We start from the raw sequence: 27,997 nt of genomic DNA, 5'->3' as shown, positions 1-27,997 counted from the left end.
GGGCAAGGGAGCTTGGAGAAGCGTCCTGAGTTGCCATGGAAACGAGGCCCAGCAACGGTCTTAGCAGCCGAAGGGAGTCGTGTGACACTCACCCGCAGGGATTACTGGTGTTCACCGGCTCTTCGGATCACGATGCCAACTTGGCCAAGCAGTTCTGGATCGGGGCGTCAATGTATCCCCCTAACGAATCTCAGTTGGTGCTGTCCAGAGGTAGCAGTCAGCGTCTGCCGGTGGCGCGGCCCTCGAGGAGCAGTGCACTTGGTGAGTAGCTGCCTCCTGTCAGCGATTTCTGCCTCCTCCCTAACCACGGGGCAGACACCAGAGCCCCTCCCAGGAGAAACTGCCGAACCTAATTCTAAAATAAGAATCTTTCATTCAGATGTCTAAAACCCTGAAAAAACAGTTCTAAAATCTTCCCAGCAATCCTTCCACCCCAAAATGATCAGTGGTATCTTTGTTACATCTAAAAGTCCATCTGAAAATATCCTTTGGTTATGACATCTATTTGCCTAAACGGTGTAGAATAATCTCGGCAAATGTTATATGTTGGCTGAAAGGATATGAAGGATGGTTTTTCACATAATAGAGTTCAAAAGTGAAAGCCCTAGAGAAGGTTGAAGGCAGAGTCAACATTAGGAACCAAGTTCCCTGACCTGTAAGGCCTAAGATGGGAAACTATTATGCAATTTTTACAGGTATAAAAAAATTAAATACCTTTAATGCTATGGTTTTTCTAATGACTACTTCCCTTTTGTATTTTTTAGAGAAAAGTTACTTCCAGCCTTTTTTCCTTGAGAAAAGCAGTAAGTACCAAGTTTTACGCCTTTCAATATCCTGATTCCTAGACTCTTAAAAAAAAAAAATAGGTAATAAGTGTAAAGATACAACTTCTTCCTTTGGCATAACTTTCTGAATTGCATACCAAGACCCTGCCTCAGGGACCACCCCATTTATCCAGAGGAAAATGCCTAAATTCCTATAACACATTGAATAGGAATGTAGAAATTGTAATCTATGATACTGCAAGTAAGTTCTGTTTAGAGACCTTTTCTTGTCTCTGGACTTGGGCTACTCCTCTTCTAAAGAGATTAGAGGTTCCCTGCAGCCAGAGCTGATTAATTCAGTCTCCAGTTATTTATGAATCTGGTTCATAAAGTTTCAAGACAGTACGTATTTGTGTTTACCTTCCTACTTTATGTATTACCTTTTAAACTTTAATTTTTTATCAACATTATTGTAAAATCATGATAAAATTATTTCAGATTGTATTTGATTCTATTTTCTTTAGAGAGAAGAGATGTCACTGCTGAAACCCTAAAGATTCAGGAATCTGAGGAGAAAAAAAAGTATCTCCAAAAGGTAGGCCAATATTTCAGAAAGTCATCTGATTTGCATTAAAATTTCATTATTATTTTCTAAATCATCCCAATTATTCTTTTTTTAACATATGTATATAAAAATTTTCTGCTTCTAGTATATCAGCTTGAGCAATAGGAAGACCTTTATTAGAATTTTAATTTAAGATTAAGAAATTCTATTAAACTTTGGCTATTCTCAGTCTCTGCAAAAGCCCAAGGATGTGTAAGAACAGTGAAATCAGAGGGAAGTGGGGAAAGACGGATTCACACACTTTCCACCCAATAAGGCCCCAAACCATATACAGTGTTGTAAGAACAGAAATATTGTAAGAACAGGAAAAACTGAATAGAATTGACTATCTTAATAGGTCAAAATTAAGTGATCAGAGGAATGAGTCCGTCATCTAGAACCATTTTGCCTAAAGGCTGCAATTAAACACATTGGTGTTGTCAAATCAACTGAACATGTCTCTTCTTGGCAACATCCCTTGTTTGCTTTTCTTTTGCAGACACAGCCTCTAACTCAATAATTAGTACCGTGATTTATAGAAACATTTTATTTGGTTAATGGATAAATTCCATTCCTCTAACTGTTCCTGTACTTTAAAAGCAGATAGAGGATTCGTCTGGCCTAATGTCTTTAATCAACAGATGTATTGGCAAAGTCCAAAAGACTTATCGGGAATTCTACATAAATTACACAACAATGCATTTGAGTTTGCTGATCACATTAGTTTCCTTTGTGGACTCTTGGTGATTCCTCCAAACAAATTAAGTGATTAGAAATAGTCAGCATTTTATTCTCTCTTGAGGATATTAGATAATGTATATTTATACCAGGACTTAATAGTGGGAAGGGAACCTAATTTTCAGTGAAGCAAAGATCATTAAAAGTTGACTTCTTCAGCGTGTTTTAATTTCATTTTTGGAAGGGATTAGAAATAAAAGATTAAAGACAAACTATTATCAACTTCTTTCATCTTTTGTCAAACAATTAAGACAATATGATGAGTTACAAGTAGATGTTCTGCTAATGGTAGTCTTAGAACTGATTTCCTTGCCTCAGGTTCTTCTATTATTAATTACTTAATTAATTCCCAGATATCTATTGAGATCCTGCCATGTGCCAAGTACTGTACTAGATGCTGGGAATACAAAGACAAGATGTGTTCCCTGATCTCAAGGAGTTTATAATCTGGTGGGGGAGAATGCCAATTAAAGGCAGGAATTATGATACATTTTCATGATAGATGTATGCACTTAATACTATGGGAACACATTGAAGGACATCAAAGTCAAGCTTAAGGAATCAAGAAATCTTCCCAAAGGAACTGAGCTTCAAAGAATGTATAGAGTTGACCAAACAAAGAATATCCTCCATGCTGCACTAGTTATCTCCCTAAAACCCAAATCCTATTATGCTGCTTTCTTACTGTATTAGTCTGCTAGGGCTGCCATAACAAAATACCACAGACCACGTGGCTTAAATAACAGAATTTTATTCTCTCACAGTTCTGGAGGCTGGAAGTCTGAGATCAAGGTGCCTCCAGAGTTGGTTTCTGATGAAGCCTCCTTTCCGGGCTTCTAGATGGCCACCTTCTCACTGTGTCCTCACATGGCAGAGGGAGAAAGCTGTAGTGTCTCTTCCCCATCTTGTAAGGACACCAGTCTTATTGTATTAGGGCCCCTAATGACCTCATTTAACTTTACCTCCCTAAAGGATCTGTTTCCAAATAGAGTTACACGGAGGGTTAGGGCTTCAACATAGGAATTGCAGGAGTGGGGGTGGAAATGACACAATTCAGTCCATACACCTACTTTTGTTTTTTTTCCCCTGGCTCTCCATTTCTGCAGGATGGAGACCAGACTCTCCAGCATGGTATTCAAGTTCTTTTCCAGTCTGACTATAACCTGACTGGCTTCTACCACTCTCCTGCCTCCTTCCCCTATACCCCACCCTACCCCCAATGCAGCCTACTCTGTACAGTTGGTTCTCACCACTAGGCTTGGGGACACTGTGTACCCCTCCCCATATGTGCTACCGAAGTGGTAAATGGGTAAAATATATTTTTTCTAAACCTAAACATGCACATTATACTGTGATATCTGCCAAATTGTACATTAAGTCAAGTGGGTCCTGCAATGCGGTATAAAGAAGATTCTATGATGTTGAGAGTACAAGATAAGAGGCCTAACCAAGCAGCAAGCCAGCAGGATAGAAAGAGAATATTACTGAAATTGTGCCTTGCGAGTATATAGGAGAGCTGAATCAGTTTGGTACGATACAGTTCTAGTCAAACAATGCCATGGTGAAAAAAGCAAGAGAATTGTGTAATAACTGAAGGCTCTTACAGATATCCTCAGATACTGTTGTGATGTGGTACTCATAACACCCAATTTAGTGAGTGTCTACCATGTGCTATATATATTAAACTAAACACTGTACATGCATCAACTCATACTCTCCTTAAAATAGCCTCATGAGGATTATTCCCATTTAATCAAACAAGGCTTAAATGATTTTCCAAAGTTCCCACAACTGGTAAGTGGCCGAGCCTAGATTCAAAGCCTGTCTCCTAACTCCAAAGCCTGTGAGACTCATTGTGTTGTAATGATTGCTGGCCAGGGCATTGTTCAGCTATGCTGCCAAATATTCTAAAATTCAAAACTGTGGTATGAATACAAGTGTGAGAAACAGTGACTATACGCTGTTTCTTCAACCTACAATGCACTTTCGTGTCTCTACCTGAAATGCTCTCCCCCATTTACCTTCAAGGCCCAGCTCAAATGCAACTTCTCTGTGAAGCTTTCCCAGAGGTGACTTAGAGACAACAGAATGAATAGCTCCCTTCTCTGTGCTCTCAGACCAAGTCACGATCTGTGTTATAGGTAATTGTGTTATAGGTATGTTTCTGTCCTTCCTGCTAAATTCCAGGCACCACAGGGTTTGGAAGTCTGACTCGGCCACTTACTGTATGAGTGACCTTGAGCAGCCTATTTAACCCCTGTGGGCTCAGCTTCCTCAGGTAGAGAAGGAGGAATGATAAAAATATTCCCCTCATCGAGTTGGTATAAGATATGTAAAGCGCCGGGCCATTGTTTTCTCTCAACAAATGTTAACTCTCTTTTCCTCCATGAGGGCAGAGGTCATTTCTTATTTACTTAACTCTCGTGCTTTTCCGGCTATTGAAACTCAGTAAATATCGATATTTGTTGACTGAATAAATAAATTCATAACTGAATTAATCAGTGAACATACGCTGTATACAGTGATAACACCATTTTGGTTAGCCTTTTGTACATATACACATCTGGCAAATTTTTTTAGGCTGACAATTTTTGCAAGAATATGCCCCAAAGCTAGTCTGTTTGCAAGTCTGCTTTAGGACCAATTTAGCATATCCCCTCGCATCTCGGTTTTGCTTTTACCTCGTGGGTCTATATATGATGGGAGGAAATGTGACTCCCTGTAATCACTAAAACATAGAATCTATTTTTGGATACTGCTGTTTTTCTAAGTCTGTAGTGCTCTCTCTGCATTGCTGCCACCACCATTCTAGAATTCTTACCTTAATGGCACAACATAAATGGGGAGGTGGGAGGTTCTAGGTAACTAATAAAACATTTACAATGATCTATTCAATTGGAGAATCTTCTACATATTTTGAACATATACATTTGTATAAGTAAATGCCTGGTATAATTTTCATTATAAAAAGGAAAAAAATATTTCCCATCAAGTCTCTTAAAGGTTTTTTCTTCCACTTTCTCCTTAAAATTAATGAAAATCTAAAAATTTATCTCTGTCTCTCCTAAAACTACTTTTATAGCTTTTTCTCCCCAACTGATATTGATTTTTCAGTTGCTAAACTTTTAAAACTTTAATGTTATCCTCCATTTTGGAATATTTTCCAGGTATACCTTATAAATGCTTTTGGTTAGTGGACAAAATGCTATTAATCACAAGTACTATTTCTGCAATGGATATCCATGGCAGAAAATCAAGAACAATTTGAGTCTGTCAAGATTAAATGGCTTACTCTGTCCATAAAGGAAACCGTATAGCACTCAACTGGACCATTATTCTTCCTTTGAGAGTTCTAAAGTAGTTTGAAAACATTATAAGAAATGAATGTCAGCTAATTCTTTGAAATCATAAAATTAATTTGCTTTTTAGTTTTGCCACCTTTAAGAAAGCTCTTTAGCTGATTATCTCTTTATGAAAAGAATTATAAATAATTCATTTGCTGGGAGGAGGAAGAAAAGATCAGAGCAGTACTTTAAGGCATGTATATAGATGACGTATTTAGAAATGTCCATCTGGAATCAGAGTTTTAACGTGAGTGAATATAAACTAAAGGTTTTCACAAGGAAAATATGCAATCTGCAGAACAACAATAAATATATACTCTTTATTGGGAATGGGGTTTTAATCTGTTCAGTCACACAACCTTTACAACCAATACTGACCATAGTGTAAGTCTTCCTCAAAAGTCAATTTGCTATATGGTGCTTCAGTGAACCAGAAACAAATCATGCTATGATGAGAACATTCTTAGAAAAAGAGTCTAAGAAATTTCACAAAGGTGTATTTTTAGACACCGAATCATGAAGTGGAAAACTTTAACATTATCCTCCATTATCTTACACTTTCAAAGGGATACTCAGAATCATTATAAGTCAATTTTGTAGAGTCAAACCAAAGACACAATAAACTTCCTCAGTGTCATTGCTCAGGATGCTCAGATAAAAGAAAATCCTCTTTGTTGTCAAATTGCCCAGGAATGGCTTCCCAGACAAACCAAATTTTTCTCAGTCACAGTGTTATCTGGCTTTGTTTTAATTTTGCTTTCCTGCCCTCATGTAATAATAACAAAGTTCCTTTTCTTCCATAAAATAAATACCATTAGGAAGTGGTGGATTTCTCCTTCACCAACAAAAGATACTTATTTAAATTCTTGTTGTTCCTAATTTGTCAAAGAATTTAAGAGGCAGAATCATAAAAACAGACTGGGCATTCACAGTAACAAGCAAATATTTTGGTAGTAAATGATAATTAAAAGATTGCATAAATATGAATCACTCTTTTTTTTTTTTTTTTTGAAATTCACGTTCTTTTATTTATTTATTTATGACTGTGTTGGGTCTTCGTTTCTGTGCGAGGGCTTTCTCCAGTTGCGGCGAGTGGGGACCACTCTTCATCGCGGTGCGCGGGCCTCTCACTGTCGCGGCCTCTCTTGTTGCGGAGCACAGGCTCCAGACGCGCAGGCTCAGTAATTGTGGCTTACGGGCCCAGTTGCTCCGTGGCATGTGGGATCTTCCCAGACCGGGGCTCGAACCCGTGTCCCCTGCATTGGCAGGCAGATTCTCAACCACTGCGCCACCAGGGAAGCCCCCTGAATCACTCTTTTAAACCCTCTATTGTACCACTTTGTTTTCAAACGTTATTCAATCTGGGGAAACATTTTCAGTTGACAGATGAGGGTCCCCTCTTAATCTTCTTTAGCAACATCTACGAAAAGATACTTGGGGTAAGAAATGAGATTTGAGATCAAATAGCTGAATTCATTGCCCCAGGCAGACCCAGCCCCAGAGTTGGATAGGGTCATGCCCCAAATGCATCGCATCCTCTTTTTTCCAAAGATCTGTATACTTTCTCTTCTGTATACATTCACCCTAAGAACAAAATAAAAGCATTTTAAGCCCTGCGGTACAATTAGGCAAGGACCCATACTATCTATCTCCTGATAAAACATGATTAAATGAAACTACTGAACACAGAATTAAGCAAAAAAGGATGGTGTATTTTTTTTTTTTTTTAAATGCATGTTGCCTGCCCTGGAAAATCAGCTTTTTTTTTTTTTTTTTAAGGATTTTCTTATTTATTTATTTATTTATTTTTATTTTTGGCTGTGTTGGGTCTTCGGTTCGTGCGAGGGCTTTCTCCAGTTGCGGCAAGCGGGGGCCACTCTTCATCGCGGTGCGGGGACCGCTCTTCATCGCGGTGCGCGGGCCTTTCTCTATCGCGGCCCCTCCCGTCGCGGGGCACAGGCTCCAGACGCGCAGGCTCAGCAATTGTGGCTCACGGGCCCAGCTGCTCCGCGGCATGTGGGATCTTCCCAGACCAGGGCTCGAACCCGTGTCCCCTGCATTAGCAGGCAGATTCTCAACCACTGCGCCACCAGGGAAGCCCAGGATGGTGTATTTTTTAAAATAAAGGCAGAACTATCAATTTGATTCCAGCTACATGAAGCCTTATTGTTCAAATTTTTAAACACCTTATAAGCAGTAGGGTGAATCAAATAGAATTTATTGAAGAACTGGGTAATTCTGTGGATCAGGTAACTCAGAAAATACAACATACCTGAAATCAAATCCATAATCTGCCTTTTCCCTTTGCCTCTATCAACGGCAAGATGAAAAGATATATAGGTAAGCTATATTGGAGCCAGATAAGAAAATTTAAAATTTTCTGTATCTATATTTACTTCACCATTTAATCACTTTCTATGCTAAGGTATTTTAGTCACAATAGGTGTGGTCAAGCATACCCTCAGAGCCTGAGGTGATACAGCCGTTTGTCTATTTGGTTCCTGAGATTTTGCAGTTCCCCAAGCCACTGTGTTGGAAATATAGTCAATCCTCATTATTCACAATTCCATATATGCAAATTAACTTACTAGCAACAGTTTATTTGTAACCCCAAAATCAATACCTGTAGCAATTTCATGGTCATTGGAGGACATTCACAGAGCAGAGAAAAATTTGATTTGCCCAACACACATGTTCCTAGCTGAGGCTGAACAAGGCAATGTTCTGCCTTCTTGTTTCAGCTCATACTGTGAACAGGTTTCCTTTTTGCAGTTTATTAAGTGCCACGTTTTTTGCTTTTTTTTTTTTTTTTTTTTTTTTGATGATTTCACTGTTTTAAATAGCCTCCAAGTGCTGAAGTACTGTCTCGTGTTCTTACGTGCAAGAAGGTTGTGATATGCCTTATGGAGAAAATACATGCATTAGATAAGCTTTATTCAGACATGAGTTATAAGTGCTGTTGGCTATGAGTTCAATGTAGATGAATCAACAAGGTATTTTAAATAAGGTGTCTATAAAGAGAAATATACATAAAACAAGGCTATATATTGATCCATTGGTGAAATGTTGTGATCAAAGACAGGCAGGAACCTAGGAGACATGATCACCTCAGTGACATTGAGTCTACAGTTTCTTCCACTTGGAAATGCTTTTCTCCCGTTTCTCCCTTTAGCTAATGCCTACTTGTATTTAAAAACAATTCAAAAATAGTCACATTCAAGTCTTTCCTCACCCTTATATATTCCCCAGGCTGATAACAAATGCCCCTTCTTTTGTGCTTCCCTAGTACCCTGTGCATTCCCCAGTCGTAATCACTGACATATCGTACTGTAGTGTAGTTGAGGTATGTACTGTGGTGTAGTTGAGGTATTTCTCCTGCAGGCTCTAAATTTCTTAAGGAAAAGGATCATGACTTCTTCGACTTTATAATCACAGGACCTGACAAATATCAGATGATCTCCTAACCTACCAAATAAATGCTTATGAGTGAATAAATAGATGATGTAACTTGTCTGGACCAGAATCCTGCATGATAGTCCAGTTCCTTGAGCTGGATGGCATATGAGGTACTCATTAATAGGAGGACGGTCCAAAATAGGATTCACCAAGACTCAGAGGCCTCACAGACTCAGAGGGAATGAACAGACATGTAGTCACTTGTGAAAAGGATGTGCAAGCAACAGACAAGAGTGGAAATACAGTCTGTAGGCCACAGAAGAAAGCCACAGTCAATGAGCATTATCAGTTCTCTGAAGGAAGCGATACCAGGAAAAGGCAATAAATGGAAATTTAAGATCATGGTGCCAAGGTTCAACAGCATATAAAAGAAATCTTGACGTGGGAATTAGAATTCAGCATCAGGAGTAGAAAATAAGTCAAGGCCACTCTCCCAGAGTGTCGGGGATGCTAGACAAAGAAACAAGACATGGACTTGAACACATGGGACAAGACAATATTCTATATAGTAGAACTTTGGTACAGAGATAGGCTTGGTTTTAAAATTAAAAAAAAAAAAAATTCCTAGAAGCATGTACCTTTCCTCCAAACTCCAATCACATTCCTAAACATTTGTGTCATTCCCTACTGCCATACCCAGAAAACTACTTTAGAGCCATCAATATATGAGACAATTCACCTAACCATAGTAATTTTTTCTTGGCCAAGCCAAAAGATACTGTTCAAAAATCAATTTACCAATAATTGATTCTATTGTTGAGATAAACTCTGTTAAATGACTATTTAAGGAAGAAAAAGGCATATTTTCATTGTAACACTAATTCGGTAATTTATTTGAAAAAACTTAGAAGTTATTTAAGATATTTTATCTGAACTTTGAAACTTTTATTTTAAAGGATAAATTTTTAGAGCACTGAATAAGTAAAAACAGAAAGAAAAAAGATAGTTCTTAATTGTGGTTATAAAGTTTTATATATTACCTTTGCATTCTCTGGGGTTTATGGCCACAAATGTTCCCAATAGATATAATGTAGATGTTGGAGTAGGTATAGACATTAGTCTCTATGTGTGAAGTTGAATTGGACATTGTATGGGTCTCAATGCATACAGGTGAGGGCCCTGCACTGAAGTGTAGGGTCACAAGGCCAAACTGAACTTTACAGAATGTTTGCCCAAAGCAGTTGAAAAGTTTGTAGCCTTAAAAAATGAAGAGATGTAGGCAAGGAAAGGACCAAAGCTGAAGAGGCAATGTCAAGCTCAGGCAAGAAGAGCCAAGCAAAGACATCAACAGTAGGATAAGACCCTAAGCCAAAAGTTAGGAGAATCTGATTTGGGAAAATTGTGCAAGATTCACTCAACAAATATTTATTGAGTGAACATTAAAATTCAAATCTCACTTATTGCTTTTTTAAAGAATAAGTGCCTTTTAAAGCAACATTAAAGCAGTTTTTCACTTTGCTGTACACCTGGCATTGTGCTGGGCACTGGAGAACAATGATGAACAACAACAAAAAACAAGATACAAACTCTGTCCTTATCTGAAACTTGCAATTTAATTAAGGAGAGAGATATTTATGAAGAATTTTACATGATATTAGAGGAACATTTAATAGGGCAGTATTGATCCAATCAAAAGAGTCAGGGAGAATTTCTGCAAAGATTAAGCTGAGATTCAAAGGAAGAGTGGGCATTAATTAGGCCAGAAGGAGGGGTGGAGGGAGCATTACGAGAGCATTCCGGACAGTAGAAACAGCATAGCGCGTGTCCGAAGCTGAATGGCCAGTGTGGTGATGGGAAGGTTAGGCCATAGTACATAAACAATAAGAAACCATTGAAGGGTTTTAAGCTGGGGGATGATAATATCAGATTTGTTTGAAAAAATTCAAGAGAATGAATTAAAAGTGGCTGGAGCAGAAGTAGGGAAACCAGAGTGAAGGCCATTGCAATCATCCAGTTGGGAGGTGATGGTAGTTTGGATTAGGAAAAAGTAGATAGATTTAAGAGATATTTAGGAAGTAAAATAAGTAGGACTTCAGTTGTGTATTGGATATGGATGGTGAGTCATAGCAAGGTATCAAAGATAACTCATAGTTTTCTGGCTTGCACAACAGGATGGATGGTGCCCTTCTCTGAAACAAGGAACGTTAAATAAAGGTCAGGTGTTGGGGGTTTTGGGGGAAGTGGGAAGGGGTTAGAAGTTCAGTTTTAGACTCATGGAGTGTGAGGTGCCTTTGAGATAAGCAATGATAAGCCTATTCGAGCTGTCAAATAGGCCTGTGGGCTAAATATATGGGCTAGAGAAGTATGGGCCAGAGATGAGATAGAGTCATCTGGATGGAGAATCCCCCACCCTCTCCTCCTTACAACCTAATGGGCAGGACAGGAGAGACATACCTGAAAGATGAGGTCAGTCCCATTCACCCATTCATCATATCTGTGTAACCATCAACATGATGAAAACATTAAAGACTCAGCAGTTACTTGTTTGCTAAGGCCAAGTCTTGGTAATTATTGTAGACCGAATCATCAATAGTATATAATTCAATCATACATAGAAGTATCTTTAGTATATCTATACTTTATTGAATTTAAAGATGTAATAATTCATTTTATGCTCATATTGTTCTCAACATTAAAAGTCAAATCTCACTTATTGCTTTTTTTAAAAAATAAGTGCCTTTTAAAGCAACATTAAAGTAGTTTTTCACTTTGCTCTACACCTAAAACTAACACAACATTGTAAATCAACTATACTCCAATAAAAATTTTAAAAAATTAAAAACAAGCTGGGGAAATTTAAAAAATAAATAAGTAAAGCAGTTTTTAAAAATCATTTATGCTTATACTTTCATGCATTTGTTTTGTGTGACTTTTAAAATAAGAGCTATGCGGGACTTCCCTGGTGGTCCAGTGGTTAAGAATACACCTTCCAATGCAGGGGACGCGGGTTCCATCCCTGGTCAGAGAACTAAGATCCCACATGCCACGGGGCAACTAAGCCTGTGTGCCACAACTACAGAGCCCACGCACTGTGGAGCCCACACGCCACAGCTACAGAGTTCATGCACCGCAACTACTGAGCCTGCACGCTCTGGAGCCCGTGCGCCATGACTGGAGACAAGCCGGCGTGCCACAATGAAGACCCGACGCAGCCAAACATAAATAAATAAATAAATAAATATTAAAAAAGAGTATTAAAAAAATAAGAGCTATGCTCTTCAGGTAATTACTATTGGTTTTCCATTAAAATATATGTAACAGAATTAAGAAAAAATATGTAACAGAACCAAGAAAATACACATTTTTTTCTTCAAAACAGATAAATTCATATTTTATCAAAACCTACATTTAAGAAAAATTGTTGACTCCCTTTTATGTAATGACTGATATGTTTCTCTCATTTTAGTAAGCCACTATTTTTCAAATGAAAATTATATATGCCCAAGCTGGGAATTGAGCCAGGATCAGGCAGTTTTCAGGAGGTATGAAAATGTGCTTAGACAAGCATTTTTTTCTGCAAGTCAGCATTCTTCCTCCCTCCGATTAATAATCCTCTAACATCTTCCATCCACTCCCATAGATGACTGCCTTTAGATCTACCTTCTAAATATCAGAATTGAGCTGGAGAAAGCCTTTTCGCTAATTAGTCAGGCTTTTTTTTTTTTTTTGGCTTTTAATTTATTTATTTATTTATTTACTTATGGGTGTGTTGGGTCTTCGTTTCTGTGCAAGGGCTTTCTCTAGTTGCGGCGAGCGGGGGCCACTCTTCGTCGCGGTGCGCGGGCCTCTCACTGTCGCGGCCTCTCTTGTTGCAGAGCACAGGCTCCAGACGCGCAGGCTCAGTAGTTGTGGCTCACGGGCCCAGTTGCTCCGCGGCATGTGGGATCCTCCCAGACCAGGGCTCGAACCCGTGTCCCCTGCGTTGGCAGGCAGATTCTCAACCACTGCGCCACCAGGGAAGCCCAGTCAGGCTATCTTTTAAAGTACATGGTAGATCATTTGCGGGCCAACAGTTCTGTATCTTATTATTAGAGTAGATATAAATTTACTATATGGAAGTTGTAGAATCTACATAGCAGATTTCAATTAATAGACACGGAATGGTAGTAAATTCATAGAGTAAATTCACAGTTGAAGCATTCTGCTTTCAAAATCAACAGGCCAAGAGGCACATACTGCCTTTCGGAATCAAGCCCAAATGTGAGACATAGTTTTACCTTAAGCCAATAGTAATGCTAACCTTCCTCAACTGCATTTTGTAACAGAACAGGAATAGAAGCTACTGAAGATTAAGACTGTGTAGAATAAGAACTAAGACTCCCTTGTGATTCCATCGGGCATTTAACTTGCAATTATTGGCATAGAGATAAAAATTAGATTCTGGAGCCTCAAGAAAAACATCAGGTAATGTTCTCTAATTTCTGTAAAACCACAGAACCTTGGTTCTGCTTAGGTAATATTCTAAAATTGGAATGTACTGTAATTCTCATTTTATACTTAACTTGTAATCAAAAGTCATCATAAATATTTAGCGTACATTAAATAAGATCTTAGAAAGTTCATCAGTTTATAGGTACCACTATAGTTTAACTATTCTTTACCCTTTAACCACTTTTTGCAAAGTGCTACATGATCCCATAAAATAAGTAAATTAACTTTGATCAAGCAGACTTCACTCTGGATTAGCTCCCCCTGCTGTGTGTTCCCATAGCACACATTTTCCACTAGAATATAAATTTTTCTGTGAGAGCAGAGACTGTCTTCTTCACCATGGTTAATCCTAATTAATTCTTCATTTCCAGAATCAAGATTGAATAAAGAAACCATTCTGTTACTGTGTGTGTATGTGTGTGTAAGTGTGCCACAATCTCTAGTATGTGTTTTAAGTAGTGTAGCAAAAGAAGCATGGAGTCAAACAGAACTGAGAATGAGTTTGAATCCTTGGCTCTGCCAGTTACTAGTTACCTAATTAATGTTAAGTGACCCTGAGAAAAGTTGTTAATTTTTATGTTGGTTGAGTTCCTTCTATTTGTAAAGAGACAATAATATCATCTACCTCAGGATTAAAGGAATTACACAAAGCCTGACATCCAGCAGGTACCCAATGAAAGTTTGTTTTTAACTTCTCTGCTTTCCCTCTTTTTTTAACCCATAATTGAAAAATAAAATTTTAGGAAGTACAAAATAAGCTTTAGTATTAAATGAAATGGTTTGACCAAAGTGGTAAATCTCAAAGGATGATGAGTAGATTATGAAAGACATGGTCACCCAGGTATCGACATCCTGATTAAAAGACACAATCAAGATTGGCTTGCTCATACTGTAAAGAGACTCTCACATATTTTTCTTAACCCTATCTTCATCACCTGCAAAAAGAAAAATTACCACTGAAGATATATTTTGAAATTTCAACTATGGAGCAAAATGTGTAGGCAGTTAATTTAACCACTGCAGTTAAATAAAATATAATTAAATTTTATCATAATGCCTCTCTCTACAAATATAGATTAAGAGGTAAATGTCATGATAATTCTGCAGGTCTGGATCAGTGGTTCTCAATTAGAACCCTGTCAAAAATCAAGGGAGAAAAGAATATTACTATATTCCACTATATAGACACCCTTTGCAACAGTTCTTGGAAACCTAGAAAAAGACGCTGGTATAGAAGCTAACTTAGAAGCCAAGGTTATTAGAAGTGGTGGATAGTACAGCAAGTAGACCCAATTCAATCCAAGGCAAGCCCAACCCATGAGCTAAATATTGACTAAAATTAGTTGAAATGAAAAATATGGCGCTAATCTGCATAAGTACTGTAGGTTTGGTTTGTTTGTTTATTTTGTTTTCGTGTTTGAATAAATAGGGGTTTTTTTCCCTTGCAATAGTTGGTAAGTTACTAGGAAATCGTCCATTTCATCTACATTTTCAAATTTATTCGTGTAAAGGATTCATAGTGTTTTTAATCATCTTCGTACTCTCTGCTGAGCTCTAGTTATTACCCCTTTTCATTTCTAATCATTTGCATCCTTTTTTCTTAAGTAATTATATCAAAGGATTATCTATTTTAACAGTCTTTTCAAAAAACCGACATTTGTTTTTATTATCCTCTGTCATTATTTTTGTTTCCTATGTTATCAGTTCTTGATTTTTATTACTTCTCCCTTCAATTCTGGGTTCTTATTTTCATTCTAACTTCCTTCCCTTCTCACTTTGTTTCTTAATTTTCCACTTTATCTCTTTTCTAATATAAGTATTTATAGTTATAACTAGCCCTCAAAGTACTATTTTAGCTGCAACTCACAAGCTATATAATGTTTTCATTATTATTCCACTTTAAGTATTTTTAAATTTCTATTTTGATTTATAATTTGTCCCATGAAGTATTTAGAAGTATGCTTTTTAATTACCAAATCTATGAAGTCTTCTTATCTCTTTTTTTTTTTTAAAGATTTATTGATTGATTGATTGATTGATTGATTGCTATGTTGGGTCTTCGTCTCTGTGCTAGGGCTTTCCCCAGTCGCGGCAAGTGGGGGCCACTCCTCATCGCGGTGCGCGGGCCTCTCACCGTCGCGGCCTCTCTTGTTGCGGAGCACAGGCTCCAGACGCGCAGGCTCAGTAGTTGTGGCCCACGGGCCCAGCCGCTCCACGGCATGCGGGATCCTCCCAGACCAGGGCTCGAACCCGCGTCCCCTGAATTAGCAGGCAGAATCCCAACCACTGCGCCACCAGGGAAGCCCCTTCTTATCTCTTTTTTATTTCTAACTTATTAATATTGAGGTCAGAAATATAGTTCCTATCTTCTACTAAATCAAGTATAAACAAAGCTGTCTTTATGTCAAGGTCCTCAGCATGATGCCATTCAGCTATCCTACCCTATATACCTCTATTCCCCAAAACAAACATCTTGTCCCAGTCAAGCCAGACTTATCACCATCTTTCAGCAACTTTAAGTTTGTTCCTGCCTCTACATCTCCATTTATTTTTAATTGGATGAACTGCTCTCTTCTTTTCATCACTGAGCATGCTTTTTGTGTCATGATCATTAAGCTGCTCCCCTAGCTGCCTTTCTCCCTTTGATGTATTATCTTTAAATCCTTAGATTATTTATTTTGGAGGTCCTTTAGGGTTCTTCTAAAATTTTTACATGTTTTAAAATCTTAAACTTATATTAAGATTTTAGATTCAGCAATGAATTTGTGTAAATATTTTTCTTTATGTGCTTTTTTTCACATGTTTTAATGTTTGTGTCATGAGCATGTATTGCATTGATAGTCAATGGAAAGAATAAATATTCTTTAAATTTCTATTTGAGTTAATGTATTTCCCCCGGTGCTTCCTAGTCTATTTTCTTCAAGTTTTTTTCCTTTTCCAACCATCTGCTCCTCTCACTAGAGAATAGTAATATTTTTGAGAACTAACTACACAGCATATATACTCTAAGTCCTTTGCTCATATTCTTATTTAATCATCAGAACAGCTTTGTCTGAGAAGCTTTATAATTACCCCTATTACCGATGAGGAAGCTGAAGCAGAAACATGTAAGTGACTTTTTCAAGGTCACACAGCTAAAATATAGTAAAGACAGTTTGAACCTGGGTCCATCTGACAATGGAGCCAATGTGCTTAACTACTATACCACACTGGTTTCAAGAGTTTCTAGATTCTCTAGGTATCGGGATGGTTGCCAGGTAACTAAGCAAAGAGCTTATTGAATTGGAACCAGTTCAATACTCTTCTAAGATATTCTTAAGATTAAATTCAGTAATTAATGTCCTATACTGTGGTGGTCAAGAGAAAATTTCTTTTGGTAATGTAGATAGGTAATCAGATAAATAAACACTACCATGTGCTATCTTTGATGAATGTTTCAGTCAAAAATTTTTAATCAGGGGCTTCCCTGGTTGGCACAGTGGTTGAGAATCTGCCTGCCGGTGCAGGGGACACGGGTTCGAGCCCTGGTCTGGGAAGATCCCACATGCCACGGAGCGGCTGGGCCCGTGAGCCACAACTACTGAGCCTGCGCGTCTGGAGCCTGTGCTCCGCAACAAGAGAGGCTGCGACAGTGAGGGGCACGCGCACTGTGATGAGGAGTGGCCCCCGCTCGCCGCAACTAGAGAAAGCCCTCGCACAGAAACGAAGACCCAACACAGCCAAAATTAATAAATAAATAAATAAATAAATAAATTTTTTTAATCATAATACAAGGAAGAAATGCATTTTTCATATGAGAACCAGGTCTTGAGAAGAAAGGACCTTTCTTTTACAGTCTAGTGCTTATTAAGAGTTTTTTTATAACTGAAATTTAACTGAGGAAAAAGTTTATAATACACTGGAGAATTTGTAGAGGAATTTCTACTGCATAAAGGGCAAGTAATATCTTAGATATCCCTCCTTGTTTCTCCTTTCTTCCTTCCAACTCTATTCACTAACTCACCTGTAGGTAAGAGGTTGAATCATCGAAAATCCTCCATGCCTGTACACAGAAGGTGGGTAATCCATCCTTTCCTCCTTTTTCCCACTCTTTCACATTTTGAAAGCATTGAAAAAATTTTTTTCTATAATAATAATAGCTACCATTTATTGAATATCCACCATATGCCATGCATTGTTAAGCAATGTTTGTATTATCTCCAATTTTCACAACCTTCCTTATAGATGAGAAATCAATACTCAGAGAAGTGGTTCTTTGATTTACCCAAGGTCACAAACCTCTAGCCAATGGGATAGTGATTACATTGGAAGGAGGAAAGGAGGAACCAGGAGGAATAGTTAAGATATTACTTGCCATTAATCACACAGCAGAATTGGGATTCAGACCAAAATGTATTTGACTCCACTAATCTATGTTGCCACCCAAATTGTTTGGCTCTGAAAAGCCAAAAACAGAGAACTCAGCAGCTTAATCCTTGAAGTGGCACTAAAATTCCATTAACCTTCTATGAGATATTAAATGTATAAATGATCATATCCTAACTTACTAAAATCACTTTTTATTCTGTAATTTATTTTTTCGGGAGTAGGATATAACTATAAGTAATATAACTAAAATGTATTATATAAGAAAATATCCAGCATTAAAATATTATAAATATATTATTATACATAAGTCTTGGGGATATAATATACAACATTATGACTATAATAAAAAATACTGTACTGGTATATTTGAAAGTTGCTAAGAGAGTAGATCCTAAAAGTTTTCATCAAAAGCAAAAAAAAAAAATTTGTAATTATATAAGATGATGGATGGTAACTAAACTCAAGTACTAGTCATTTCACAATATATATGTATGTCAAGTCATTATGCTGTACCCCTTGAACTTACACAGTGTTGTATGTCAGTTATATCACAACAAAAACTGAAAAAAAGAATTATAAGTATAAATTCTGACCCCCTTATGCTATTATTTTAAGAACTAATAAATGATTTAAATGTCTTATAAATTCCATTAATGAACACAACCGAAACACCATGGTTAGAAATGAGAATTCTTTTGTCATTATGAAATTAACAAGTAAATTATTTATCCCTACTAATAAGGTAAATTGTAAGAATTTTCTCTTACCACTGAATGTATTTAGTTATCCTGGCAGAGATTTCTTAGAATAGTTGGCACTGTTTTTGTTCTGATGACACAGTTGCCTTCAGTAGTTTTGTTATGCAGTCCCAGGAAACATGTCCAGGAAGCAGAAATCAAATCATATTTGAAAACTTTGTTTCTGGTGCGTTATATTATATTACAAAACTGATTAAGTTTTGTAATATAATATAATCCATTATAATAAAAAAGCACCTGAAATCAAAATTTAAATGAATGATTTTTTTACCCTACTATTATTTAGAGTCTTATAACTAAATATTTGTTCATTTATATTAGAAGCATTATGACAATATAACTTGCCTGTGACTACCCAATAGTTACACAGAAAATAATCATATAGTTTTGTTCATAGGGGATTTTAAGAACTAAACTTACTTACTGTTTAATTTCACTTTCTAAAACTTTTTTTTTTTTGCTTAGACTAATGATTGTGCATTAGACAGTGTAATGGGTTCATTCATATATCATGACAAATCAATTCAACAAAAATTCATTGAGTATCATTTACAAGGCACTGTTAAGCTCTAAGGAAGGATAAAAGGATGAGTAACACTGAAAGAGACATGGTAGCAACTATGAGATAAAGCAGGGAAAGTAAGATCAATACTGTAATAAGGGTATAAAGTGCTGTGTAATCACAGTATGGGAGCATTTAATTCCCACTGAGTACATGTGTAATGGAAAGTTGGAAAAGAAACTAACATTGATTATCTACACTGAAAATATCCCAGGTCTTTTTCTATAGACATTATTTTATTCAATCCATAGCAAATTGACAGGTATTTTTAAATTAGCTTGGTTTTTCAGAAACAGACTCACAGAAAACAAACTTAAGCTTACCAAAGGGGAAAGGTGCGGGGTAGGGATAAGTTGGGAGTTTGGGAATGACATATACACACTACTATACTTTAAAAATAGATAACCAACAAGGACCTATTTTATAGCACAGGGAACTCTGCTCAATATTCTGTAATAACCTAAATGGGAAAAAAATTTGAAAAAGAATAGATACATGTATATGTATAACTGGAAAAAAAATAAGCTTAGTTTTTAAAAGACCCTGAATTTTTTTTTCTTTCAGTATCTGTGATACATGATGCCTTAAATTCAAGTAGAAAGAAGAAATCTTGTCCCAAAATAAATAAAATTAAAACTCTGTAGGCTCTTAAAAGGCAAGATTAATATGATTAATTAATTAATCATTAATATGATTAATTAACTTGAACGGAATGAAGCAAAGCCAAAGCAGCAGTGTACTCTGCTGGTTGCTCGTGCACCAGCACGGCTCCTCCCCGCACGTCTTGGTGGAGCGTGCCTGAGCTTTGCAGCTTCTCTTGCAGCCATCAGGACTAAAGACTCATCCTCCCTCCAACCCTCCCTATCCCACCCCTCTAGGTGGTCACAAAGCACCGAGCTGATCTCCCTGTGCTATGCGGCTGCTTCCCACTAGCTATCTATTTTACGTTTGGTAGTGTATAGGGAGGGAGATGCAAGAGGGAAGAGATATGGGAACATATGTATATGTATAACTGATTCACTTTGTTATAAAGCAGAAACTAACACACCATTGTAAAGCAATTATACTCCAATAAAGATGTTAAAAAAAATGAAGCCTAATGGAGAAACTTTCTATTAGAATTAAGAAGAGATGGTATGAAACAGACAAAAGAAATAAACATTTAGTGATCTCTAAAAAAAAAAAAAAAGACTCATCCTGAGGAATTACTTAGTAATATGCAGCCTCCAGGGCTTTGCACACCCTGTTTCCTCTGCCTCGAAAGCTTTCTTCCCCATCCCATCTGTACTGTTATCTGGTGACTACGCTTTCAGGCCTAATCTTAGACATCACCTCCACTGGGATATCTTCCCTGAATTTCCCCCACAGATACATACACACCTTCATCTGAATTCAGGGTCCCTCCTCAGTTCTCTAATTTCATCCTCTTCTAACCCCATTGTAGTATATGTGAGGTGAGACTCTTGTCTTTTTCTCCACAAGTCTGCCATCACCTGGCAGGCAGGAATGGTATTTTGTTCAGCCCCTAGCACAGTAATGTTACATCATAGGCGCTCATTACAGATTGAAATGTGTGACACCAAAAAAAGAGATATGTTGGAAGTCCTAACCCCCAGTACCATGAAAAGTGACCTCATTTGGAAATAGAATCATTGTGGATAAAATTAGTTAAGAAGTTAATACTAGAGTAGGGTGGGCCCCTAATTCAATATGACTGGTGTCCTCATAGGACAGCCAGGTGAAGACAGGGAGAAAGCAACATGCCACCGAAAGCAGAGATTAGAGCTACCCAGCTGCAAGCCAGAGAAAGCCCCAGATTGCCAGCAAATGACCAGAAGCTAGGAAGAGGCAAGGAAGGATGCCCTTACAGGTTTCAGAGGGCGCATGGCCCTGCCGACACCTTGTTTTGGAGTTCTAGCCTCCAGAACCGTGTGACAATAAATATCTGTTGTTTTAAGCGTCTAGATTTTGATACTTTGTTACTGCAGCCCTAGGAAAATAATGCAGTGCTCAATAAATTTGAATGGATGGACGCATGACAGAATTTTTACCTAGATATGACAAATCTATGTCCATTCTCAGTTGTATCTTCCTGCTAGCCTTGAACTAAGCAGAGCTTCTTTCATTTTATTTGGCCATTTGAACCCACAAGTTTGATTTGTCAGATTCTCAGATTTCTTTCTCCTCTTGTTCTCAAACAGTCCAGATGCAATTTTCTGCCTGTCTATCTCCAATACTGAACATAACTGTATTCTATGAAAAAAATTTTGTACCCATATTTGCCTCTTTGTATACAGTCTATATCTTGATAAATCTTTGTGCCTGCACTAAATTAGTGGGGGGTTTTTGTTTTGTTTATTTTATACTCTTAAGAAAACTAACCTGAGGATGTGCATGTCGCAATATCTAAGACAGAGGAGCAATGGAGTGTGAGATTCTGTTCTGTATGTAAGCTACTTAGAAGAGCCCTCTTGCCATGGATGTACGTGGTGGCATGCTGTTTGAGCTGGCTGATTTTGTGTCTTGCTACCATTTAGTGGCAATTTAGTGCGGTGGCCAATAGCTTGGGCTTTGTTTTCAAGTAGAGCTGGTATCAAATCCAGTTCTGCCACGTAAAACCTTGAGTAAGATATTTAACCTTAGTATTCTGTACATTCCTCATATGTAAAATGGGATGATAGTGATGTCAAAATTCTGAGTTATTATAAGAAAATAATGATATAACGTATCAAGTTCTTAGTATGGTTCATGTAGTAGAGTCAATAAAAGTTATTATTATATGGGCAAGAAAAATTCTCTCCATTTAGAATCAAAATCAAATTATTTTGTAAAGCAGCATCCTCTGGAATAAAAACTGAATTGTGTTATAAATGAAAAGTATAAATCTATCATGGAAAAACTTTTTAATTCTGCCCCAAAATACAAGAAGGAAAATGGAAAAAATCCTACCCCCCCCAATAGACACATAGCTTTATTATTGAGTCAAAAGACTCATCCGCTCTTTTTTTTTTTTTTCCTTTAAACAGGCTAAAAAGAGAGATGATATTATCCAACTCTTAAGAAAACAAAGAGAAGAAAGGATCTCGGTGAGACTGATAGTGAGGCATTCAGATAAGCCTCAGGGCGGGGCAGGGTGGGTGTGAACTATGGCAAATGCTGAGAGGTTTTATAGCTTTACTGCTTAAATCTAGGTGCCCATGGTCCAGAGCTTTTTATATGCTGGAGGGGGCAAGGCATAGACATCAGATAATCTGACAATCCTTGATAAACCAAAGATATCTCCACAATGTGCAACTCTGCTGGCACAGAAATGGTGCTCTTGTCTCTGGGCTTATTGTCACATGTTGTAAAGCCGTAGGATATTAACATGGGCTACTTCATTGCTAGTATTTGTTTTACAATGATTGATCTTGCTTAGATCCTACAAAAACAAATGCTAAATGAAGAGGAAAAAACAATAAAAGCAATAGCACCCCATACACTTCTGGATGTACAAACGCACTCTCCTGAATGAACCCCAAATGCCCTAATCTGGACCATTTCTAACCCCACAGTCTCCAAATTTAAGAAGCTAGTCATTATAAACTCTGTGATAATTTTACCTCAGATTTTTTTCAAGTAAGTAAATTTCAGTCAATGCAAGAACTAAAAATTTTCCTTTTTTATTTTTATTTTGTTTTGTTTTAGAAAGAACTGGTTTCCCTTCCTTATAAACCAAAAGCCAAAGTACACAAAGCAAAGTAAGTTTACTTCTGTCAAAGAAGTGCTTCTTTTTTTTTTTTAATCAGTTTGCTCCCTACCTTCAAATCTTCTAAAAACCCACCCACTGTTTTAGAGATTTCTTGCCTTGAGAAAACTTTCTTCTGCTCATCTACATTAAAGCCTGTGCCCACTTACATGTCTGTGCAACATGCAATTATAAACTGGTGCAAACAGGAGAGTAGATCAACCTCGAGTCTGTACACATTCTCTTCCCCTCCTTTCTCATCCTGGGTGATTGTATTCACCTGCCATCACTCCCCTTCAGCACCCTTATCCCCTACCCACACCTAGCCCTGCCATCTTTGGCAGATCAGCAGGTCTTCTAGATTATCGACTCTGATACCACCAAAGGCATACCTAAGCTTGCTAAATCTAAGTTCATGTAGCAAGGGCTGTAGCTTCACAGTGATGGGTTAATAGCCTTATCCGCAGAATAATGTTAGAGCAGCACCAGGCACATGGTCCCGAAGAGTTTAAAGGAAACCGGCTATCACTGGTTAATCACGAAAGAATCCCTAATAAAAAATGTAAATGTCTTCATTTTTGTATTCTGATTGAAACCCAATGTGGCTAACTCGACATTAATTTGACAGATATTTATTTGCATACTACATTCAGGGAAAAACAAACAGTAATAGAATTTTTATTCTTATCTCATTGGTATTGAGGCCAACTTCCTTGAATGTTATCAGATGTTATTAATGAAAAATTAATGTCTATGCTGATTTTTAAAACTTCTAAAAAAATGGAAAGATCACTTAATCACCTGGCTATATTGTCTCCACAATGTTCAACAACTTAATTTCTTGCTTTTCAGCTAGATGATTTGACTTAGCTTCTAAAGGTGAAGCAGAACTAGTCCAGTCAAAAGTTCACTTATCTGATTCAAATAATGAAGATTGCTACTTGAATTGTATCAACAGATCTGTCTGGGTACCTTAGATTTCTGTGCATATTTTTATAGGAATGATCAGAACAGTCCTGTTACTACCCATGTAGACTCACCTAAGAGTAAAACATTATTTCACAACTTGAACAGATCATTCCCTTAATGATTTAAGCGCTTACCTAATTCCTTTTGTACACCAGGTTGGCCTCCCTCCTCTGTCCTGAAGCCTTGAATTCCATTCCATTTCGCTGTGACATCTTCTTCCCCTGAGCTTCTTACACAGCTACTGTCTGCACCATTCTTTTGGCAGTTAGTCATGCACTACTTTGTGCCCATATTTTATAATTATTCAACTCTTATTATCTCTTAAGTTGTTATTTAACTTTTCACATATTTTTTACTCGTCTATGACTATATTGTAAGTTCCATGAGAAACTGGGTCACCCAAAGTGCCTAGCACACTGCCTCCATGTAGGAATTCAGAAAATATTTGTAACCCCCCTCCAAAATTTTTTTTTTGGCCATGCCAAGTGGCTTCCAGGATCTTAGTTCCCCAACAGGGATTGAACCTGGGCCCGATGGCGAAAGCGCCAAGTCCTAACCACTGGAGAACCAGGGAGTTCCCTGTAACAAAAAATTTTAGCTAAAAAATGTCATGTAGTTCAGCAGTAGCTAATTTAGAAAGTGGTGTTTCTATACTGTACATTAATTTGTAAACATTTTTTAATTTGTGAAATATCTTAAACACGATTTTATTTTAATTTTGCCCTCTTTTTCCTCCCTCCATCCTTTCCTGTCTACCCAAACCTTCCTCACATATACAGATACGCCCTTACCATCACCCCTTCATCAGATCTTAGGATACTCCAGGTCCCCTTCTGTCAGAAAGAAAGAACTAGAAAGTGTGTACATAGTAATGTTTCAGTGGCACTATGTTTTTTTATCCAATATTTGCATTGTAAAAGAGGGCTGACAAGAAGGAACAATGGGTCATCCAAAGAAATCAATCACCAATGATGAAATTCAGAAGTTTGACTCAGGTGAGCACAATACATTTAAGTTTAGGAAGTCTGCTCCCGTGTCCTTCAAGTCACACTTCACAGTGCAATGACCACTCCTCCCACACAGAAGTTTACACTTGATTGCAAAATCTAAGGCATAGTTAGAATGCAAGACAGTAAATCTTTACTGGAGAAACTTTCAAAAGTTTTTTTCATGCCATGTTGTGTTCACAACTACAGAGTTCTGTGTATTGGAACTGATTCATGTTACTGCCAACAGGAAAGTGATTTCAGAGTCAGATAAAGAAGACCAAGAAGAAGTCAAAGCCTTGGACTAATTTGATTGACACATGGGAGAGGATGGCTCACTTAGATCTTCACTTTTGAAACAACCTGCTCTTACATCAGGATCATTGGAATCAGTTAAATTAGACAAAGAAATAAAAGTTAAATATGCAACACTTCTAGGAATTTTACCAGTTATTGAATACTTGTGTCTATTTTACTTAGTGAATATCACTGTATTTGGTACCACACAGTAATTGTCTCTCTCATCTTATACATTCACAAACTCCTATTTATCTTGTTTTCATTTGAAGGGTATTTCCAAAATTGCTATATTTTATCTATGTTATGAATATCAGATAAACAAGAAACGGGCTTTATGTGCTTCAACTTGTAGACCACCAGTAAAAACAATTAATAAGGAAATAGAGATGAAAGGTCAGTCCTGAAAACTTTAAAGTCTTCTTGCAGTAAAAAAAAAAAAAAATCCGTTTCCCAAAATTTGGTTTATTCAGTTTCTGGAACATGTCTGAAGTCAGAAGTGAATTGCTTCTAGTTCTATGAATAGCTGGCTCAACATTCCTTTGTCTTTTTTTTTTTTTTTTTTAAACAGCAGGTTCTTATTAGTCATCAGTTTTATGCACATCAGTGTATACATGTCAATCCCAATCGCCCAATTCATCACACCACCACCACCACCCCCCGCCGCTTTCCCCCCTTGGTGTCCATACGTTTGTTCTCTACATCTGTGTCTCACTTTCTGCCCTGCAAACCGGTTCATCTGTACCATTTTTCTAGGTTCCACATATATGCATTAATATACGATATTTGTTTTTCTCTTTCTGACTTACTTCACTCTGTATGACAGTCTCTAGATCCATCCACGTCTCTACAAATGACCCAATTTCGTTCCATTTTATGGCTCAGTAGTATTCCATTGTATATATGTACCACATCTTCTTTATCCATTCATCTGTCGATGGGCATTTAGGTTGCTTCCATGACCTGGCTATTGTAAATAGTGCTGCAATGAATATTGGGGTGCATGTGTCTTTTTGAATTATGGTTTTCTCTGGGTATATGCCCAGTAGTGGGATTGCTGGGTCATATGGTAGTTCTATTTTTAGTTTTTTAAGGAACCTCCATACTGTTCTCCATAGTGGCTGTATCAATTTACATTCCCACCCACAGTGCAAGAGGGTTCCCTTTTCTCCACACCCTCTCCAGCATTTGTTGTTTGCAGATTTTCTGATGATGCCCATTCTAACTGGTGTGAGGTGATACCTCATTGTAGGTTTCTTTGTTTGTTTGTTTGTTTTTAATATTTATTTATTTATTTATTTTTGGCTGTGTTGGGTCTTCGTTTCTGTGCGAGGGCTTTCTCTAGTTGTGGCGAGCGGGGGCCATTCTTCATCGCGGTGCGCGGGCCTCTCACTGTCGCGGCCTCTCTTGTTGCGGAGCACAAGCTCCAGACGCGCAGGCTCAGTAGTTGTGGCTCACAGGCCTAGTTGCTCCGCAGCATGTGGGATCCCCCCAGACCAGGGCTCAAACCCGTGTCCCCTGCATTGGCAGGCAGATTCTCAACCACTGCACCACAAGGGAAGCCCCTCACTGTAGTTTTGATTTGCATTTCTCTAATAATTAGTGATGTTGAGCAGCTTTTCATGTGCTTCTTGGCCATCTGTATGTTTTCTTTGGAGAAATGTCTATTTAGGTCTTCTGCCCATTTTTGGATTGGGTTGTTTGTTTTTTTAATATTGAGCTGCATGAGCTGTTTATATATTTTGGAGATTAATCCTTTGTCCATTGATTCGTTTGCAAATATTTTCTCCCATTCTGAGGGCTGTCTTTTTGTCTTGTTTATGGTTTCCTTTGCTGTGCAAAAGCTTTGAAGTTTCATTAGGTCCCATTTGTTTATTTTTGTTTTTATTTCCATTGCTCTAGGAGGAGGATCAAAAAAGATCTTGCGGTTCAACATTCCTTTGTCTTATACACATGGATATAATCCCAGTGCCAATCTCGCTCACTTTCAAAGATCATTCCCTTTGGTATATATTGGAAAAGAGAAGGTTAAGACTTTGTCCCTTCTGCATTGTCCAACTGGCAGACCTACTCAGGGTTGTACACGCAGCTCCAGGGCTCCAGCTCTATTTAGGACCACCGTGCACTTCACTCCTGGCCTCCACCTGCAAGTCCTGGATGTAACCTCCGTACGATGCAGCTCCCATTCACAGTGCCAGCAGCGGAGCCAGTGACCCACTGGTCAGAACTTAATCATTAGGGACACACCAAACTGCAAGGGAGGCTGGGAAATAGTCTTTAATGGGGGTGGACACGGGGACATCTGCCTAGTTAGAATTCAAGGACTCTATCACTAAAAGAAATGTTTCTGCCACAATACTATTTGGGGAAAAAATGTTTTGAACAGAAGGAAGGTAATCAGGCTTAGAGAAGGGAAATTTAGAAAGTTACAAAATTAGTAATCTCATCTCAGCATTATCAAGAATAAAAGTTACCCTGTCAGGGTGATGTTTTTCACTGCCAGACAGATAGCTCTCTCGTGAAGACGGACATAGCAGGCTATCAAAGCCTAAACTTTCAAACCATATAGCTAACTCCCTTTGTTCTGATTGCATGCTCACTGAGAAATCTTCTTTCGCCCAGAGGGAGAGTATGTGCTCAACAGGCCAAGGCAAACATCAGTTTACCTGATGATTCTATTTCTCAACAGGTAAATATATTAGTCTCTTAGACTGGGTTTGAGCTTGTCAAACTAAGGATTGGACCCTGGACCAAGACAATTTTACCAAGAAAAATTCTATGTTATGAGCCTTCTCAGCAACCAGTGTTCCCCCAATGACACCTCTCTGCATTACCAAGTGTAATGGTCAGGTATTGCTGCAACAGTACTGAATAACAAAGTGATCTAAAACATTTATTATTGCTCACATATCTGTAGGTCAACGGAGGATTTGACTGATCTAAGTATGGCCAGATAGCTCCGCTTCAGGCTGCAGGGCAGGTCTGCTTCTCGC

General features: G+C 37.8%; 2 protein-coding genes across 5 annotated transcripts in view; one reads left to right on the top strand and one right to left on the bottom strand.

The window, feature by feature from the left end:
- The window catches only part of BTG4 (BTG anti-proliferation factor 4), a 32,594-nt gene extending 32,361 nt beyond the window's left edge, over window positions 1-233 (bottom strand). Inside the window, exon 1 of the mRNA XM_007172996.2 lies at window positions 93-233. The gene's annotated coding sequence lies outside the window, so the exon portion shown is untranslated. The remainder of the gene's footprint in view (window positions 1-92) is intronic.
- Window positions 7-27,997, top strand: HOATZ (HOATZ cilia and flagella associated protein). 4 transcript variants are annotated; one of them, XM_057553348.1, is made up of 7 exons: window positions 7-261; window positions 765-803; window positions 1,289-1,359; window positions 22,052-22,111; window positions 22,713-22,765; window positions 23,877-23,985; window positions 24,958-25,138. In XM_057553348.1, the coding sequence occupies exons 1-6, from the start codon at window positions 36-38 to the stop codon at window positions 23,944-23,946; spliced, it is 519 nt and encodes a 172-aa protein (XP_057409331.1). In that variant the 5' UTR covers window positions 7-35; the 3' UTR covers window positions 23,947-23,985; window positions 24,958-25,138. The 4 variants fall into 4 exon arrangements, with proteins under 4 accessions (XP_057409331.1, XP_007173039.1, XP_007173038.1 ...); XM_007172977.2 differs by lacking the exons at window positions 23,877-23,985; window positions 24,958-25,138 and adding an exon at window positions 27,922-27,997; XM_007172976.2 differs by lacking the exon at window positions 23,877-23,985.

Source organism: Balaenoptera acutorostrata, chromosome 9, assembly GCF_949987535.1.
Source record: "Balaenoptera acutorostrata chromosome 9, mBalAcu1.1, whole genome shotgun sequence".
Taxonomy (NCBI): domain Eukaryota; kingdom Metazoa; phylum Chordata; class Mammalia; order Artiodactyla; family Balaenopteridae; genus Balaenoptera; species Balaenoptera acutorostrata.
This window is presented reverse-complemented; position numbering and strand designations above follow the sequence as displayed.